At 40.0% G+C, this 17716-nt stretch overlaps 1 protein-coding gene across 6 annotated transcripts in view; it reads left to right on the forward strand.

The window, feature by feature from the left end:
* Nucleotides 1-17716, forward strand: part of LOC111148483 (vaccinia related kinase 1) — a 79649-nt gene that overhangs the window by 26065 nt on the left and 35868 nt on the right. For 2 of the 6 annotated variants that reach the window (XM_022505058.1, XM_022505062.1), the window contains exons 2-3: nucleotides 8925-9089; nucleotides 11766-11821. In XM_022505058.1, coding sequence (XP_022360766.1) covers nucleotides 8930-9089; nucleotides 11766-11821 — 216 coding nt within the window. In that variant the 5' untranslated portion in view covers nucleotides 8925-8929. Of the gene's footprint in view, nucleotides 1-4170; nucleotides 4443-5609; nucleotides 5680-6354; nucleotides 6757-8403; nucleotides 8632-8924; nucleotides 9090-11765; nucleotides 11822-17716 lie in introns of those variants that run through there. The other 4 variants (XM_022505059.1, XM_022505060.1, XM_022505061.1 and 1 more) reach the window with 4 other exon arrangements.

Genomic DNA, 17716 nt, shown 5'->3' on the forward strand with positions numbered 1-17716 from the left:
CAAATTGGAAACTGTACCCATCAAACAATAGCTCCCTTCTTCTCCCTCCCCTCAGCCCTGGCAACCATTCTATTTTCTGTTTCTATACATTTGACTTCTGTAAGATACCTCGTATTAGTGGAATCCTACAATAGTCGTCTTTTGGGGACGGGCTTATTTCACTTAGCATAGCGTCTTCCAAGATTTCACCCTTACTGTCGCAGGTGTTAGAATGTCCTTCCTTTTTAAGGCTGAATAATACCACAATGTATGTATACACCACACCTTGTTTATTCACCTGCGCACAGACACTTGGGTTGCTTCCACCGTTTAGCTCTTGTCAGTAGTGCTGCTGTGAACATGGGTATGCGACTCTCTTTGAGACCATAGTGTTTTCTTGAGATCTGTTAGCTTACAGGAAAGGCGTATCAACCAGTTCTGTTTTTGTATATGCCTCCATCTTAATTTCAAAGCCTTAATTTTATTTCTAAGATCTTCAGTTTATTGAGTAACATGTTTTTTCTTTTATGTAATTTACTTTCACATTATAAAATGTGTACTTTGGTGTAAGCTAGGGAAGTGTAGGTGGTCTGCTTTTTTAACACGATTCCTCCTGGAAAACTGTATGTGAACAAGCAGGACAAACTCCCTGAAAAAACAGGCTGTTACTCATTGTTGTGTTTCCCAAATTACCTAGACTGTGAGTGGCCTAAACCATAGAACGAGCCCCAGGATAGTATTGTGTTGTGAAGCAAAGGAAGAGAATGTTTCCAGAAGGAAAGAATGAACTACAGTGTCACACCTCCTGAGCAGGCAGATGGGAGGGTGCTGTGTCATTTGCACTCAGTGCCCTTAGCAAGAGCAGTAGGAGCGGATCCTGAAGACAAAGTCGGCAGGGATGGACATTTGGCCCCAGGGAGGAGAGCAGAGATGGTAGTAGGGCCACATGATCACTGAGACATTTGCATGAGAAGAAGAGGAAAGTTGGGATGATAATGGGGAGAGACTAATTAATAGTGTAAGTCCTAAGAAGGCTGGGGGGATGGGATACAAGACAGAGGTGAAGGGCCTGATGTTTGGTAGAGGAACAGAGCTTCCCTGAATTGTGATGGGGGGACGGAAGATACAGAGGAGTGCCCAGGTGGGCTTGATGTGGGTGCAGGTGGTACGCAGGTTTTGGTCTTAGAAAGATAAAAGAATTCCTACTTAAAGCTTCAGTTTTCTCTCTGAACTGGGAGCTGAGGTTGTTTGTTGAAATTTGTGAGTTAAGAAAGGGAAAGATGGTTATGAGGAACATAAGCAGTGTTGGCATAGTCATTGGAGGGAGTGGGAAGAGCTGTCCGCTGCCAGGCTTGTAGGAGGAGGGCAGTGTCCATTGCAGTTGAGGGAGGTACAGTAAGCATAAAGTTAGACATCAGATACTTGAGAAGAAAAACCCTTTTTGCTGTTTGACACATTTATTGAATTCTACCTACTGCATGTGTTGGAAGATAGTTCTTGTACCCAGGGAGCTTAGAAACTTGCAGAACATTTATTACAAAAAAGAAGAGGTGACAACAGTCCTGAAACTTCAGAGATCAGATCTGATTGAAGAAGAGAGAGCTCTTTGGGTTTGGAAAAGACTTGAGTCAGTGTAGATGGGGGAGGGTGAGAAAAAGCTTTATACCGCTGAGTGGAGAGGAGTCTGAGTCCTTAGGTACCATGTTAATGGATGGAATAGTGAATAGTGCAGTTTGTTCAGAATTATCCCTGAGTCAGTGTGTCTCCATGCAGTTTAAAAACATATCAGAGAAACTTATGATTTAAAGATTCTGTAAAAGTGTGTGACCCCCCCCCCCCACCGCCCCAGGGGAGCTTCCGTGCATATCTGTTGTAAGGGAACGAATGACTAGTCGTCCATGTATGGCAGGCTCTGTTGCTGCCCTGTAAATTCCCAGTTTGGATCGGATGAATTTGTAGAGCTCATCAAGTGTAAGTGGTACTTTTCGATCCATTCAAGCTTTTTTTCTGTCTTGAAAATTTCAGATTGGAATCCAGGACTTGAAAAATGTCAGTTGTCTAAATACAGTACCATATTGTGATAAATATAGCTATTGAAATTAAAAAAAAAAAAAAACTCTTCACAAAACTTTATTTTAATATTCACAGCAGAACTTTTTGGGGAATGTTATCTGAGAAACAGGACCATTTTATTATCAGAGCTGACTATTAATTAGGGTATTGTTTCAGATATAAAAGTTGATCTGCCACTGAAATTCTATTTGAATATGTATAGTTCCAAGCTTGCTTTGTGTATTTAATAACTTTAGTACCATAATTACTCTGTTTACAATTAAATTTTGGTGGATATGCTAATACAGAATATGGCAGTGAGTGATTTCAGCAAAGGGCAGTGCTGATTTGCATCTTGATGTGCTTTTCACTTGCATCTGCATTTCATTTAATATCACTGGGAAGAGAAATGGTCAGATTATGTAATGGATTTTGTGACAGTGAAGTTTTCCTTCTCTTTGAAACCTCCTGTAAGCTACCACGATAGTGGATTTGCTTTGTTCTGAGTGGGCAGATAGTGATGCCGAAGGGTTGAATCTGGTTGAGGCTTGTGCCCTCCAGCGTATTGTTTAGTAGGAACCTGATGTAGGTACGGGCTTCATCATTAGAAGGAACCTGTAATGTATTGAGGTGATTGTAGAATTCAAATTAGTGTTGTAAGTTCTTTAGGAAAGTCACTGAGGAACTGAGGCAAATGCTTATGGTTGTAAAACTTAATAGTTTTTGAGCAGGGGAGTCTGGTTTTAATACTTAAAACTTTTTTCTTTTCAGAAATCACCTGAAAAGGAACAAGGAGATTGAGAAACACAGCTCTCATATTCTCTGAGGGGAAATCAGAGGGGTGGCCAAACGCTGTGCCAGTCAAATGGGGGTGTGGCAGGATGTGGAAAGGGGGTGCGCTAGGGGCTGAGACCCAGATCTTGGACCAAGCTGGCGGCAGAGGGGTGTTCTTCAGAGCGAGTGGAACACAGCCGGTTGAGGCACAACCAGTAAGCCTTTGTTTAGAAGAACAGGAAATGGGTATTGCCAGAACAACTTTATATGAAAAAAAGAGAAAGAAAGAAAAAAATAATAACTGTGTATGAGCTTTTTTTGTCCTTAGTTTACTTAGGCCGTATAGTATTTTTAAGTTCCTCGAACCCTGTGGATCTCCCTAATATGCATGCGTGACCGAGGAAAAGAAAAGAAACTGGATAACCATTTGGAAAATCCAGGATTCCTACCTCTGATTATCTTATACCAGTATAAGTGTAAACAAATCAAAATTTTACCAGCAAAATATGAAATAAACTGCAAAATAACTAAACCGTAATAAACCGTACAATAACTAAAAGAAGACATGATATTTGCAAAGAATAATTTGGGTGGGGACTTTCCAAGGATGACATAAAGTCCAAAAGCTAAAAATAAACAATATCAAAAGACAAACAGGGAAGACTATTTGCAATATCAAGAGCCAATTTCTTCACTAGAGAATATATAAGAAGTGCCTATAAATAAAAAAGCAAAAGGCAACCAATAGTTCTTAGAAAATGAGGTACAGATTTTACTTAGGACTGCGTGGGTGTGTGTGTCTGTCTGATTGGACAAGCTCATAAAATATGAAAAGATTCTCAGTTTTGGTCCCTTGATAATTGTTAATTATAGGAACAGCAGTTTTTTAATGCTTAAAACCATAAAATATTTCACAATACAGAAGACCTTATTAAGCAGATACAGACTTAATGAATTATAAGGTACTAATAGAACCACCACCCATGTCATGAAATAGAACCACTGGCCTGTCCCCATCACAACTTCTTATACTTTCTGAAAGTAACTTCTGTCTTTTATGGCAATCACTTCCTTTTCTTTATCGGTTTACCACTCAAATGTGCGTCCTGAAACACCGTGGTACAGATTTGCCTGATTTTGTTTTGTTTTGGCTGTGTTCTTTCAAGTATTTCCGCATCTGGCTCTCTTCTCTCCCATCTCTTCTTTTTTTCCCTTTATCTGTTGAAGAAATGGGATTATATGTACTCTAGGGTTTCTCACCCTTGGGACTTTGCTGACTGCATTCCTGTGTTATAGTTTATCATGTTCTACTGTTCTTTTCATATCCTGTGAATCAGGACCAGGCTTGATCAGATTCGGAGTCTATTAATTTTTTATTTTTCTTTTTTGGCAAGATTACTTCATAGGTAATGGCGTGGTCTTTTATCAGGAGACGTATAATGTCTGGACATTTCTCATATTTTGATGTTAGAAACTATCAGTGCTCAGTGTCTGGATCCATTAATTCATTAGGAGGTGGAAATGTGTTAACCTAAAACCATCCTTATTCATTTATTAGCTGAAATTTTTCCATAAGGAGATTTTTCTCTTCATCTAATATTTGGTTACGCAGTGGTACAATTCATGTAAGAAAGAGGGTAAGTGCTTGATTCTTTTCCCTCCTTCCTTTTTTCTTTTCTTTTCTTTCTTTCTTTTTTTTTTTTTAAGCAGCTTTCAAAATTGAGTGGTTTCCTATTATTCTCTAGTGGTGACCGCTTAGGTTTTCTGGCTATTAGAAACTCTTGGATTTACTTCCATTTTATGTGTTTTAATCCATAGTGGTTATTATCTTTATTGACTCAAATTGGCCCATCTTTGGTCAGTGGAAACACCTAAGTTGGCTTCTTAGACATATCTGACATCACTCTAGTAGTTTTTGATAGCTTCCTTGACACCTAGAAATGACAAGATGTTCCAAGTCTGTCTTGTACGTTTCTGGTTTCACATCTGGAATCAGTCCTCTCTTCAAAGAATCTGGTTTCTTTTACAAGAAACTGTAGTTTTAAGAATACAATTTGTATACTAGAGGTACTCATTACTACTAGGTTGGTTATTTGTTTCTAAGCTCTTTTTGTGGCTCGGGCTGGGAAATGGAAAGCGGTGTGTGTGTGCACGTGCGCGTGGTGTGCTTGTGCATGTGTGCTTTTTTAAAAGATAAAATAACTTCTGAATTAAAAATATTTCCGAATAAAGCATTTTTAGCTTTCACTCTTCTTTCATTTCTTTCCCCTTTCTTTTGTATTTGAATCTCGATTTCTAAGGACACAAGGGGGTGACTGAATTAAAATATCATGGAATTATTCACTCGCATTATTGCACAGATACGTGTACAGTAACCTTCGTTTACAAAACCAAGTATCACTTACGGTGTGATTATTGGAGAGTTGGGTTTTTTTGGCATATGTTCTCCCATTTTTTACAGTCGTACTGTATCTACTTCGTCAGAGCATATACCCATTATGTATTCTGTCCTCTTCTTACAGTCCTTGTTGAGTCTCATTCTACAAATCAGTGTCTGCTTACTGATCACTACCAGTTCTTACAGTGACGTTTCTTTAGGCATTTCGGATATCTAAGGCTTGTTCTCTGATGGATTCTTAATTCTCTTTTTCTATGTTGAGAACGCTCTGGTCTTTATACTTGAAATTTGACTGCGTATAAAATCTTCGGTTCTTGTTTTCTTTGTCTTAAGTATGTTACTTCCCCTTTCTTTTCTGGCATAAGTGTCACCGTCAGAGTGACGACAGTCTGATTTATTTTCCTTATAAAAGATCTGCTTTTGGCCTGGATGCTCAAAGAATACTTCTTTTCCATGGAGTTCTGTAATTTTATGAGGTGGTATCAGAGCGTGGGTTGTCCTGGGCTGATTTCTCTGTGTATGGTGTGAGATGTGAGCTTTCATTTTGTAGTTTTTCTTTTTTATTTTGTTTTTTAAGTTTAGGAAAGTCTTCTTAGATTAAAGCATTTTAGTATTTTGTTCTCTTGCTTTGATTTTCTTTGTTACATGTTCACTGGCTTTTCTTTTTCTGCTTTCTGAATCTATGATTTTCTCTTGAAATGTTTCTCTTTTTCACCCTTTTTGATTTTTAGAATTTTTTCCTTTTCACTTTCTATCTATTAAGTCACTGTGTTTCAGTTGCCTTCAGTCTGATGTTCCTTCTAGTTTAGTTTTCATCTTTTAAATGATTGTGACTTTAGTTATTTCCTTCTACCGCTTAGTCTCTGAGTTTTTCTAATTCTGATCTGTTAATCTTTCTATATAAATTTTTTAAGTTTGTATTGAAATATTGGTTCAGAGCTCTCGACTTTTTGGCAAGCCTGTTTTATGTATTTTTCTGCAGGAACTTTTAAAAAAATTCCGTTTGCACAGACTAGGTTTTGTTCCTTTTCTGCTGCTGAGTTCTTCAAGCAGTTATTTTTCTTTTAAGTGCGATTAGTTCTAGATGGTATAGTTCAAGTTGACTTTATGTCATTTTCTAGAGCCTCCTCTTCTGTTTTGTTCTGTTTTGTTTTGGTGTAGTGTTCCAAAACATGGAGGCTAACTTGACATATCTATCTTTGTATTTGAACCTTCTTTTTCCTTTCTTTGTATTATCTTTGTGATGCTCATTTTGGATTCCGTTCCCAGCCCTTTCTCACCCACCCGGGGAGGTTTTGACCTGAGAGCTTTTCCACTGGTTGGTCCTGCGAGCTGTGGAGGCCAGCCTGCTCCACCCCTCCAGCAGAGCCCCACACAAGCTCAGGGCTGGAGAACTCAGGGCTGGAGTGCGCACGGCACTTCCCGGCTTCGGCTACTGTTCCTACGTTCTCTCTGTGCTTCTGAGAAGTGACTTGGGGTCACTTGGGGATTCTCAAATTCACCAGAGACACCACCCTTGCTTCTGCTGCTTCCCTCACCGCTGCTGGTAGCACGTAGGTCATCTTGCTCTAAGCGACCTCTTCACCCATTCCCATTTTGCGGTTTTGTAGGGAATAGTGTCGCCTAGTTTTGTTGTGGTTGCTGTCCACTGGGTTTGACTCCTGCTCTCCAGTTGTCCTATTTGGCTTTATGGGGGAAATCTTGGGAGATTAGACGTGTGCACAGCCAGCCCTACCGTCTTCAGTGGCAGCGAGACTTTGGACGCCGTGGTGTGTTCAGGGATTCGGCAGACTCACAGTGACGGCTGACTCTGTGGGACCGCTTTCAGGAAGGAAGAAAAGTTATTCCAGACTGCATTAATTGTTACAAGTAGGCTGTAGGAATAAAACTCAGAGTAAAAGCTAACCACTTAATTTGGAGGAAAAAACACACTTTTTGTTGATTACAATTTATATTGAGTGGAAGGTGAGCTAGCATATTTCTTGAAATATGGTCACTTTGGGAAAGAAATTCCAGTAAAACCCAAAAGATAGTATGGTTACTCTCTTGAGTTACAGAAAGAGGAAAAGTTTTTTTTTTTTTTTAAACTCATTTTAAATTGTCTTAGCTTCTATAAGGAAATCATCAAATAGGAGATTACTCTGATGATTTGTTACAGTGGGGTAAATTCAGAAGGCATCCATTTTAGTATTTAGAAGTGCTATGCCTTGGTTTGTTCTTTTTTTTTTTTTTTTCTTTTTTTTTTTGGGTCTTGGTCATTTCTTGCACTCAGTCTACAACCATAGCTATAAAACTCACCTTGTCTGGTGTACTGAGTCTGGTCTGTTGTGGTTTACACTGAAACTCCATTCAGGAAGATTTTACAGTGATTAAAAATACACATTAAGAGAGCTGTTTGATAGGAAGAAATAATAGCCACACTCATTTATTTTGAAGATTTATTATTTATTATTTGTTAGAGAAGATTTCGACAATGAAGGAGGATTGGCATCCTATAGGAAAAATTAAATTTAAAAATCCCCAATAAGTTAATAAAGAGCATTTGCATGTATGGAGTTTATGTATGTGGTGTGATAGTGGGTGGATATTTGCTAACAAAAATCCGCATCTAGTATTGTGTGTATGTACTTAGGGTATCCAGGCTCCAAAGCAAACCACCTTACATATTGTAAGTTGTCCGGTCTTAACAAACCTGTCTTTCACCTGAAGAGCCATTTCAGGTGTTGCAGACTATAGCCTCTGAGAAAGTATTTGTTTCAAAATATTTATTTATTTATTTGAGAGAGAAAGAGAGAGTGAGAGACAGCACGAGAGGGGGAAGGGGCAGAGGCACAGAGAGAAGCAGGCTCCCTCCTGAGCAGAGAGCCAGACAACCGCGGGCCTTGATCCCAGGACTCTGGGATTATGACCTGTGCCAAAGGCAGGTGCTTAATCGTCTGAGCCACCCAGGTGTCCTCGAGAGAGTATTTGTTTTAAATCTTTTTCAATTAGTAGTTGTAGAGCTGAGAGTTTGAGCCCTCCTCGTCCACCCCCCCAGTGCTTTCTCTCAGTGAGGTAAGCTACGTCTCAGGGCAGTTAAAGCCCAGAGAGAAGTGACTTGGTTACGGTCACCAGACTAACTGGTGTCATAGCTGCACCGGAATCTGGGGCTTTTGATTCTAGCCCGGGGCGGTTTACACTACAGCACACTGCTTTCTCTCAGTGTTACGTTCAACTTGGCTGTGAGTGAGAAAGGTGAATCCAGATTCACTGCCAAAAGCATAGGGGTGAGAAGGGAAGCCTGGAGCGCTGGGTGTCGCCAGCTTTGCCTTTTCTGTGAAGCCAAATGACCAGACAGCCACCATTCCCTTGTCGCTGTTCTGGAACGTCCTCTCCTCCACTGTGGTGACTTGTAACGGTGGCCCACGGCGTTGAGGCTGTGGAGCCAGGTTAGTCCTCAGCAGATTTCTGTTGCTTTGCCACCTTCTAGGTGCATAGCCTCGGACAGCTTGCTAAGCTTTGCCGAGTCTCCATTTCCTCATCTGTGAAGTGGGATGATGATGTGATCTTCATGGAGATGTGAGGATGGGTCGGGGGCTGTGTATAAAGTAGCTGCTCTCGTGTCGTACGTCCTCTTCCACATTTGAAAAGCGCCTTCATAGCACAGAGCTTTCCTTAGTGGAAGATGTTTTCAGCACTTCGAGGATTGTAATTCTGAGTGTCGCTTTCTTTCGTTTTATAGTGAAAATGCCTCGTGTAAAAGCCGCTCAAGCTGGAAGACAGGGCCCTGGAAAGAGACGACTTGCGGAAAACTTTGCCCCTGGGGAGGTAATCACTGACATGACGAAGAAGGAGTGGAAGCTGGGCTCTCCCATTGGCCAGGGCGGCTTTGGTTGTATATATCTTGGTAAGTGTAACCAATTCTTAAAATAGTTTCTCAGTTGGGAGAGGTTCCTAATTATCTACATTCAACTTAATACTGTATGATTTGGCAAAAATGTATCAATGACACAGGAGTGGACAAAAAGTTGATTTAGTCACAGTAGAAAAAGAAGGTGATATATCTGCAGTATTGTGCTTTAGATTTTAAAGATACTGTGTAAACCTGCCCTGGTGCCGCTCATTTTCAGGCTCGTTTGGATCCTCACTGCGGCAGTGACTCTTCTCTGCTGGGTCTTGTCCCTTTGCATCCGTTGTCCACGCTGTGGCTTGAGTGACCCAGCCTAGTTGAATTTCTGGAATGGCTCCCCCCGGCCCTGGGGATAAAGTCGCAGACACAGGAGAATGGCATAGAGACCCTCCCTCTCGTTGGTCCCTCCGTAGCTTTAATCTTCATCCCTCGCATTCCCTCAGGGTCTGCGCTTTGGCCGTCCTGCTGCCCTTTGCCTCTTGATCTCCATATGTGATGCTTCTCTGGTTTCATTTTTCCCAAGCTCAGGCTAGGGCGGGTACTGTCAATTTATAGGCCCTTTGTGTCAGCCCTTTCACAGTCCTTTCCACGGTGTGTTGAAATTACTTTTCCGTCTCAGCAATAGGGCATCTCTTCTTACTGTGTTCCTCGTGCCTGGCATATTTTATAACACGATGTTTGAATGAATTATCAAGCTTCCTTTTCCCCCTTTCCTCATTTGAATTGTGCAGTATTATTGGGATACTATCCTTATTTTGTACACTAAATGCTTATTTAAAAAGTTCTAATCTTGCCGTATTACTAATCAGCCTCTGAACGATGTGTCTTGGAGCTCACACCTTTCCATCTGCCCATGGTAGTTGTTTTTTGCGACTGGGTGTTCCTTCTTCTCTCTGAACTACTGTAGCTGCCATTTCTTCAAAATCCTTCTGTTCCCAGTTGGTTGGTGGTTTCTTGTTTTCCTTTGCCGTTCTCCGTCTCTTCACATCTAATGTGAGAATGCCTTAGGACTCGGGCCTAGCGTTTCTTCTTTTCTCTGGTACACTCATGCCCTAGGGGCTCTTCCAGAGTCATGGCTTTAAATGACTAGTGTTTCAATGTCAGTGACTCTCAAACTTATTTCTCCAACTTGGGCCATTCTTCTGAACTCAAGACATGTATATCAACTGCCTCTTTAGCACGTGAACTTTGGATGTTTACTAAGCATCTCAGACATAAGGCTCGCCAAAGCACCAGCTCTTCCTGCAGCTTCCTCCATCTTAGTAAGTAGCAACTTCCTCTTTCCAGTTGCTTAGGCTGTAAACCTGGAGCCCTCCTTACCTCCTTTCTACCTTTTGCCCTCCTATCCAGTTTATCAACAAATTCTGTTGGCTCTTCTTTGAACATATGTCCACAGTGTGACCACTTACCACCACCTTGACTGCTACCATGTCTCGTCATAGCCTGGCTGACCTCCCTGCTTCTGCCCTTGCCCTCTGCACTCCGTTCTCCACTAAGAAGCCTGAGGAATTCTTAAATCAAAGTCTGATCTTGCTAGTTCTCTTCCTAGAACCTTCCCGTGGCTCTCCAGCTCAGTCATAGTGACAGCCTTATGTCACCTGTCGTGCTGGTGTTTGGTCCCTGCTGCTTTTCTGATCTGTCCCTTGTTACTTTCCACCTCACTTACTTTTCTCCAGCTGCTTTGGCCTCCTTGCTTTCCTCAGACTTGCAGAGGCTTCCATGTCAGGGTGTTTGTGCTGGTTTGCCTGGAATATTCTTCCCAGGTATTTATGTGGCTTATTCCCTCATTGTCACCTCACTGTCACAGGGTATCAGCTCCAGGGACACCCTGTCACGTTTCTCTTAGGAGCTTGCAGCACATCTTCCTGCCTCATTTTCCTGCTGTATCACTTACTACACCATCAAGCATTCTTTATATTTTAATTGTGGTCTGTGTCCTACCACTGAAACGTTAGCTTCATAAGAGTAGCGATTATATCCCTGCTCGTTACTAAGTCAGTTCCCTAGAAACTGGCATATCATAGGTACTTGGTAAAAATACATGTTTCATGAATGTGGGCAGTCTTATGTTCCTGACTGGAATACTGATTCCAGGGCACCTGTGCTTTATTTGCGTGAAATAAAATGACAGCCGTGTGACAGTTATGGTTGGCAGTTCAAAGTTCTAGTGCCAACATCCTAACTATTGATACAGATGAATTTCCTCTCCCAAATTAGTGTTTCTGGAACTTTAGCTCCCTTTTACCTCCCCCCGCCCACCCCCGCCCTTCTTAGGAAGGTTCCTTGGTTTGTGAAATTTAAGAAACGTCATCAGTTATCATCCTCTTTGGACTTCACAACCTACATTAGCATATCAAAAGCCATGAGTACGTTTAAATTAAGGAAATCTTTAACTCAGAGTTTTCCATACTTAATTGATGATCGTATTGAAGATACCAGCAATTATAAAAATGCATTCCAATTTCAGACATGTTAAATCATGAAAAAAAAAAGTCTTCAAATTGATGAAATACACTGTAATGATATGCTGAGACACATACTTGGGAACTGAAATTTATTCTATCAAGGAGTTATAGATATACAAACCGAAAGATTAACAAAGGGTTAGTAACAGACTAATTAAAATAATGCTACTTCTTGTTCTGATATTACGTATGTCACTTTTTCAAACAGCTGATATGAATTCTTCAAAATCGGTGGGCAGCGATGCACCTTGTGTTGTAAAAGTGGTAAGAAAATATTTTAGCTGATTTTCTTTTTTGTTGAATGGGTGTAGTGTTTATAAGGATAAAGGATATTTTATATCCTTTTTGATAACTAGAATTAATTAAACCATAAGGTACTACGTTTTTAACAGTGTTTAATAAGACACAAAAGTATCTTTATAGTTTTAAATAATTTGAATTCAAAAAGTCCATTTCCTCTCTTTTAAATTAGAGTGATCCTAGTATTTGGGGGAAAAAATGAACGAAAGTATGGAGGTGTACAAATGTAGAATAAAAATATTCAGCTCATTCTTATTATTTCAGCTGTATTTACAATAGATGAGATACTTTCTTATTTACATCCCACAAGACCATACTACTTTAATGAAACTTTACTGTATTTTATCTAGCATTTGCTTCTGAACTTCCACTTGGTCAATCTTTTTTCATTTTATTCCCAGTTTTCTTCCCTTCCACATCCATTTTAGTAAATTATATATTTAATTGTGATCACTTTGAACCTTCTTTTTGCTCAACTAATGTTGAAATTGGTTTGTAATGAGTAAAGGTTAACAGCATCCCATCTGATATGAGCATACTTACACACTTATACAGCTTATGCACTGGTGCACTAAAAGGCATTTAACTACTATTTTTTGTTAAGAATATATGATGCATCTTTCTGCTTACAGACTTCCATTTTTAACTCTTCTCTTAAAGTTCTTTACTTGTGTGAAGAATATGTTTTTGTTAAATAATAGGAGAGATAACAGGGTCTGTTATTGGGGCAAATTACTATCATAAGTTCCCCATTTGTCCTTTTTTTCTAAGGGCTACAGAAGACAGAATTATCCTGGAATTTTGTGTGTTGGTTTATTTCATGTTCTTTTAAATGAGGAATATATTTGATCCCTTGTGAATTAAATCTTTTGGACCTGAATTGTTTTAGTGATTGTTTTTAATACTTTTTTTTTTTGAAGATTTTATTTATTTATTTGACAGACAGAGATCACAAGTAGGCAGAGAGGCAGGCAGAGAGAGAGAGGAAGGGAAGCAGGCTCCCTGCTGAGCAGAGAGCCCGATGCGGGGCTCAATCCCAGGACCCTGAGATCATGACCTGAGCCGAAGGCAGAGGCTTAACCCACTGAGCCACCCAGGCGCCCCGTTTTTAATACTTTTTTATTAAGGCATAGTTTTTACAAGGAAAACCATAATATATATTAAATAATTTGAATACTTTTGACAAGTGCCTATATCTGTACGGCTTCCACCTATATCAAAATATACAGCATTTCTGTCAACCCAGAAAGATTTCTTATATCCTTTTTTGGTTAGACCCCTACTTCAGGGACCCTTTGAGGTTTTATTTTGTTTTGTTTTGGTTTTTTTTTTGGTGCTGTGGATTAGTCTTGTCTAGAACATCATATAAATGGTATTATACAGGGTATACTGTTTTGTTTCTGACTTCTCATGCTCTGCAGAATGTTTAATAGGCTCATTCGTATTGTTGGTATGTCAGTCACTCATTCAGTCTTACTCGTCAGAATATTATATAGACATAGTCTTTTTTTTCCATTTCCTGTTGATTGTCAGTTTTTGGCTATTATAAATAAAGCTTTTATGAAAGTTTTTCTACAGGGTTTTTATTTTTCTTGGATAAATACCTGGAAGAAGAATTGCTGGTTTATAGGGAAGATGTATATTTAAATCTATAAGAAAGTACCAGACAGATTTCCCAAGTGGTTGTGCCATTTTGTGCATCCGCCAGTGATGGAGGAGAGTTCTGTTGCTCCAGATTCTCCAGAGTGTGTGGTTGTCGGGTGGGTTGGAATGTTTTGCCGCCGTGATGTTGCGTGTGTAGGAAGGTCTCAGAGTTTTATCCGATGGCTCACTTTGATTAGTTTTTCCAAGTAATTGTGCTTATTGGCCATTCATGTATTTTCCTTTGTGAAGTGCCTCCTCAGTTTTTGTTTGTTTGCTTGAAAGACCTAGGTAGTTTTACTCGTTATAATTGAGTAGTAAGAAAGTTGTTCTGGATGCGGGTCCTATTCCAGATGTGTGCATTGTGAATATTTTCTCCCTGTTTGTCGTTTGCGTGTTAGTTGAATGCTTTTTGTGCACCTTTTGAGGTGGATCATAGGATTTCTCTCCTTCATTCTGTTAATGTGGCAGTAATATCGACTGGTAATTTGAATGTAAAACTTGTATTCTTAACATACACGCCACTGAGTTCTGATGTATTATACTTTATACGTAACATTGGCATTGATTTGCCAGTATTTTGTTAAGAAATTTTCCATTTTCGTTCGTGAGGGATATTGGTCTTTGTTTTATCTAATATTTCTAAATTTTAAAAATGTCCAATCTCATTGTTTGGTTTTGGCATCAGGGTTATTGGCGCCTGGTCTCCTTTTTGCCCTGCAGAACCCTGAATCGCCTCCTTTTTACTCCTTGTGCCTCTGTGAGGAAAGCGGAGGCTGGCCTGGGGCTCACCGTGTTGGTTCCCCCCCGCCTTTTTAAGATGCTATTTATTTATTTACTAGAGCGAGAGAGAGAGTGTGTGTGCGAGCGGGAGGCAGGGCCGGAGGGAGAGAATGTCAAGCAGACTCCCTGCTGAGCGCAGAGTCTGACTCGGCCGGTCGCGGGACCCTGAGACTGCGGCCTGAGCTGAAACCAAGAGTCGGCCGCTCAGCTGTCTGGGCCTCCCACATGCCCTGATTTGTTTCCCAATTTTTAGAGGTCACAGTCTCTACTGCCGATTCTGTCTAATGTCTGAAAGGAGTGATTCCATCTGTTTTTGTCCAATTTTTACATTTGTTTACAGCAGGGGGCTAATTGGCTCCCAGTTACTCTGTCAGGCCTGTAAGTAAAGTTGATACCCTGATGGGTGTGTCCTGGCATTTCGCTTTTCTTTAAGCCCTTTCATTTTGGATTTTTCTCTCTCTTTGTGGACTAATATTTCTTTTGAAATATTTACTTGCTGCTCTATCAGAGGAAGGAAAATTCTTACTATTAAATTGAGTTGTTTATATGGAAACGCAGAATGTTATCTGCATTTGCCTTTGATATGACAGATTAAAATTAAAAAGCTAAGGGCAAGACTACTTTCTTCTTAGGATCTTTAAGAAGTTTCCATTGTGAGAAGAGAGCAAGTCCACTTATATATCTATGACTTCTCATAATCTTGAGGTTCAAAAATGTGGTTGGCTGTGACCACCTTGCAGCTGGCTAACCTGCACTGCCCTCCCCATGTGTTGGAAGGACAGTGCCAGGGCCGCACCTTATGGGTGGGACTGGTGGGGCACTGTCTTTCTTCTGGAGAGCCCGAGGTTCTCCCAGCCATGGTTTAGTTTAGAATGATGGTACTCTTTTTTATTATGGGTCATTATAAATTTTTTAGTTGTTACTTAATGTAACGTCACTTGTACTACCTGTTTTACTTACAGAGTTATAAAAAAAATGGGTAGGAACAAGTATTTCTTAACTGCTTAAAAAGGTAGTAAATTACTCTCTATTTCTAATTTTAAAGCCTTTTGTTATCAAAACTAGTTTAGCGCTCTGCATCTCTCCTGTCTCCTAATTTAGTTCTGTTTCCATTGGCTGGTATTACTCCTTCTCTTTGTAATGAGGACAATGATAAATATTCAGTCCATTCCTCTTTTGCATTTAATATCTCAGTAACATTTTCAGTGTGGTAGTTTGTGATCCTGGAAGAATGCCGTAAACAAATCAGTGTTACTGACGTTCCCTTTTCTCTCTCAGGGAGAGCCCAGTAGCTGCTATTGCTGATTCCTCTCCGGATCCTCATCCCCTCTGAACTCCTTGAAACTCTAGTAGCATTCATTCTGTTTACATTTATTTTACCATTTCAGATGCTAATATCCTTCCCAGGCCACAGTTGCTTTTAATCTTGCAAGTGTTTTTTTCCTTAGCTGGATTTCAAGTTGTTTTGTTGTAAACTTACTTTGTTGTTCTTGTTGTAAACTTGTTTTCTTTATGACGTTTATAAATGCCTGTTTATTCTGAAAACTTTGTAACCTGTAACCGTAATTTCCCAGCACCTTTTGATTTCTTGGGGCCACCCACTTTCATCTGCAGTCTGTGTCTTTTCAAGTAGCATCATTTGCCTTCACTTGTGGCGTGCTGTGACGTAGCTCTGTCCGCAACTACTCTGTAAGTCTTTGCTCTCAGAGCTTTATAATATTAAAGGTGGAAATGGTTTGTCAAACACAAACCTGTACAATGAGTGTCAGTTCTTTCCGGTGTGAAATCAACTGCTTATGAACATTGGCCATTTAAAACATTAGGGTCTATTAAAAATCATGTTTTCAAAGAACAGGTACTACTCTTTGGAGACATTTCATAAGTAATTACTAAAAAAAAAAAGCAAAATACAAAACTATTGTAGTATGGAGGTAATTTTATAAAATAACCATATATGTGAAGAAAATATGTCAAAATATTTCCAAATTTTCTAACATAAGCACATATATTATCTTTGGAGAAAAATCACCTTAGCAAATGTTATTTAAAAAATAATGGAAGACTGGGGCACCTGGGTGGCTCAGTTGGTTAAGTGTCTGCCTTCAGCTCGGGTCATCATCTCGGGGTCCTGGGATGGAGCCCGCATAACCTTCCTGCTCAGCTGGGAGTCTGCTTCTCCCTCTCCTTTGGTGCATGAGTTCTATCTCTCTCTCTCTCTCTCTCTCATATAAATAAATAAATAAATCTTAAAAAAATAGTCAAAGGCAAGTTGATTTTTAACGTGAAGTTAGACTTAATAATGCAGTGGCATATCAAATCAAACAGTGGTTCTCTACTAAGAAGTAGAGTGACTATACCGCAGTGGTAGTGCGCTATAATCAGAATCTCTGAATGCAGAGCCTGGTTATTGGTATTTTTAGTAAAGCTCCCCAGGGGATTCTTTTGTGCCTCAAGGTTGAGAACCGCTGGTAGAGTGTGGTGCACAGAGCACCTTAATTATTTTCCGTGGAATCATGCGTGCTCATGTGTACCTTTGGGGATCCTTTCATTCAGTGGAGGCGGCAGGTACCCCGTGCTTCTGTTAGGGCTTCCCCTTTGGGTGGAAGATTTGTCAGAAGACGTGGCTGCTGCTAATACGTGTCCCTGCTCCGTGAAAGAGCCTCTGATGGTTAACCTGCAGATTCTTACATTTGGTCTGGAAATGAAGTGAAGACAGACATATTCAAGATAGATATTTAGGTACATACTAAGTATTTTCTTTCTCCTACCAAATGACCGCTCTGGTTTTGCTTAGGGCCTTACTCTGTATTGACTTAGGGAGCAGCCTCAGAGTCATGGTGCTAAGGTCACCAGAGATGGTAAACTTGTATTCTTTGCCTTTAGATAACTGAGACACCCTGTCTGTATTTTATCTCAGGAAAGATGATGTGCCCCGAGAAATGGGAAATTGGTAATAAGTTGGATAATGCAAGAAGAAAAAAAATACTCTTTTGTGTTTTCTTGTTAACAGCCTTGATAACAAATTAGTTTTCAGTTATACTCCCCTTTTGCAGTCACGTCAGTGAGCTCAGAGCAGAACTGAGGGGGAGGGCGGACTTTTGGGTCTTGTACCCTAACAGTTCTTTATATCCTGGTCACTTTGAACGGACATAAAGTCTTTGTTTCAAAGTTCCGTGGCAAGAAGTTTGCAGACTGATGTTTAATTTCTTTCACTGACTTTATGAGAAGTGACCTGAATTTTCAATTCATATATCATAATTTTTTGGTAGGAAGGGGAAACTTTATACAGCTTCATTTTTAAATGGCAGCCAGTTGCTTTTAGAGGGTGCCACTGAAATATATCACATTTTAATTTTTTTTCTGTTGTCATCTTCATTTTGACACTTAGAAGTCTTAAAGAAACGTTTAGTGATATTCTAGTTAAAATGTCAGTCC

The sequence above is a fragment of the Enhydra lutris genome, unplaced genomic scaffold, assembly GCF_002288905.1.
Source record: "Enhydra lutris kenyoni isolate GAN:26980312 unplaced genomic scaffold, ASM228890v2 scaffoldscaffold20, whole genome shotgun sequence".
NCBI lineage: Eukaryota > Metazoa > Chordata > Mammalia > Carnivora > Mustelidae > Enhydra > Enhydra lutris.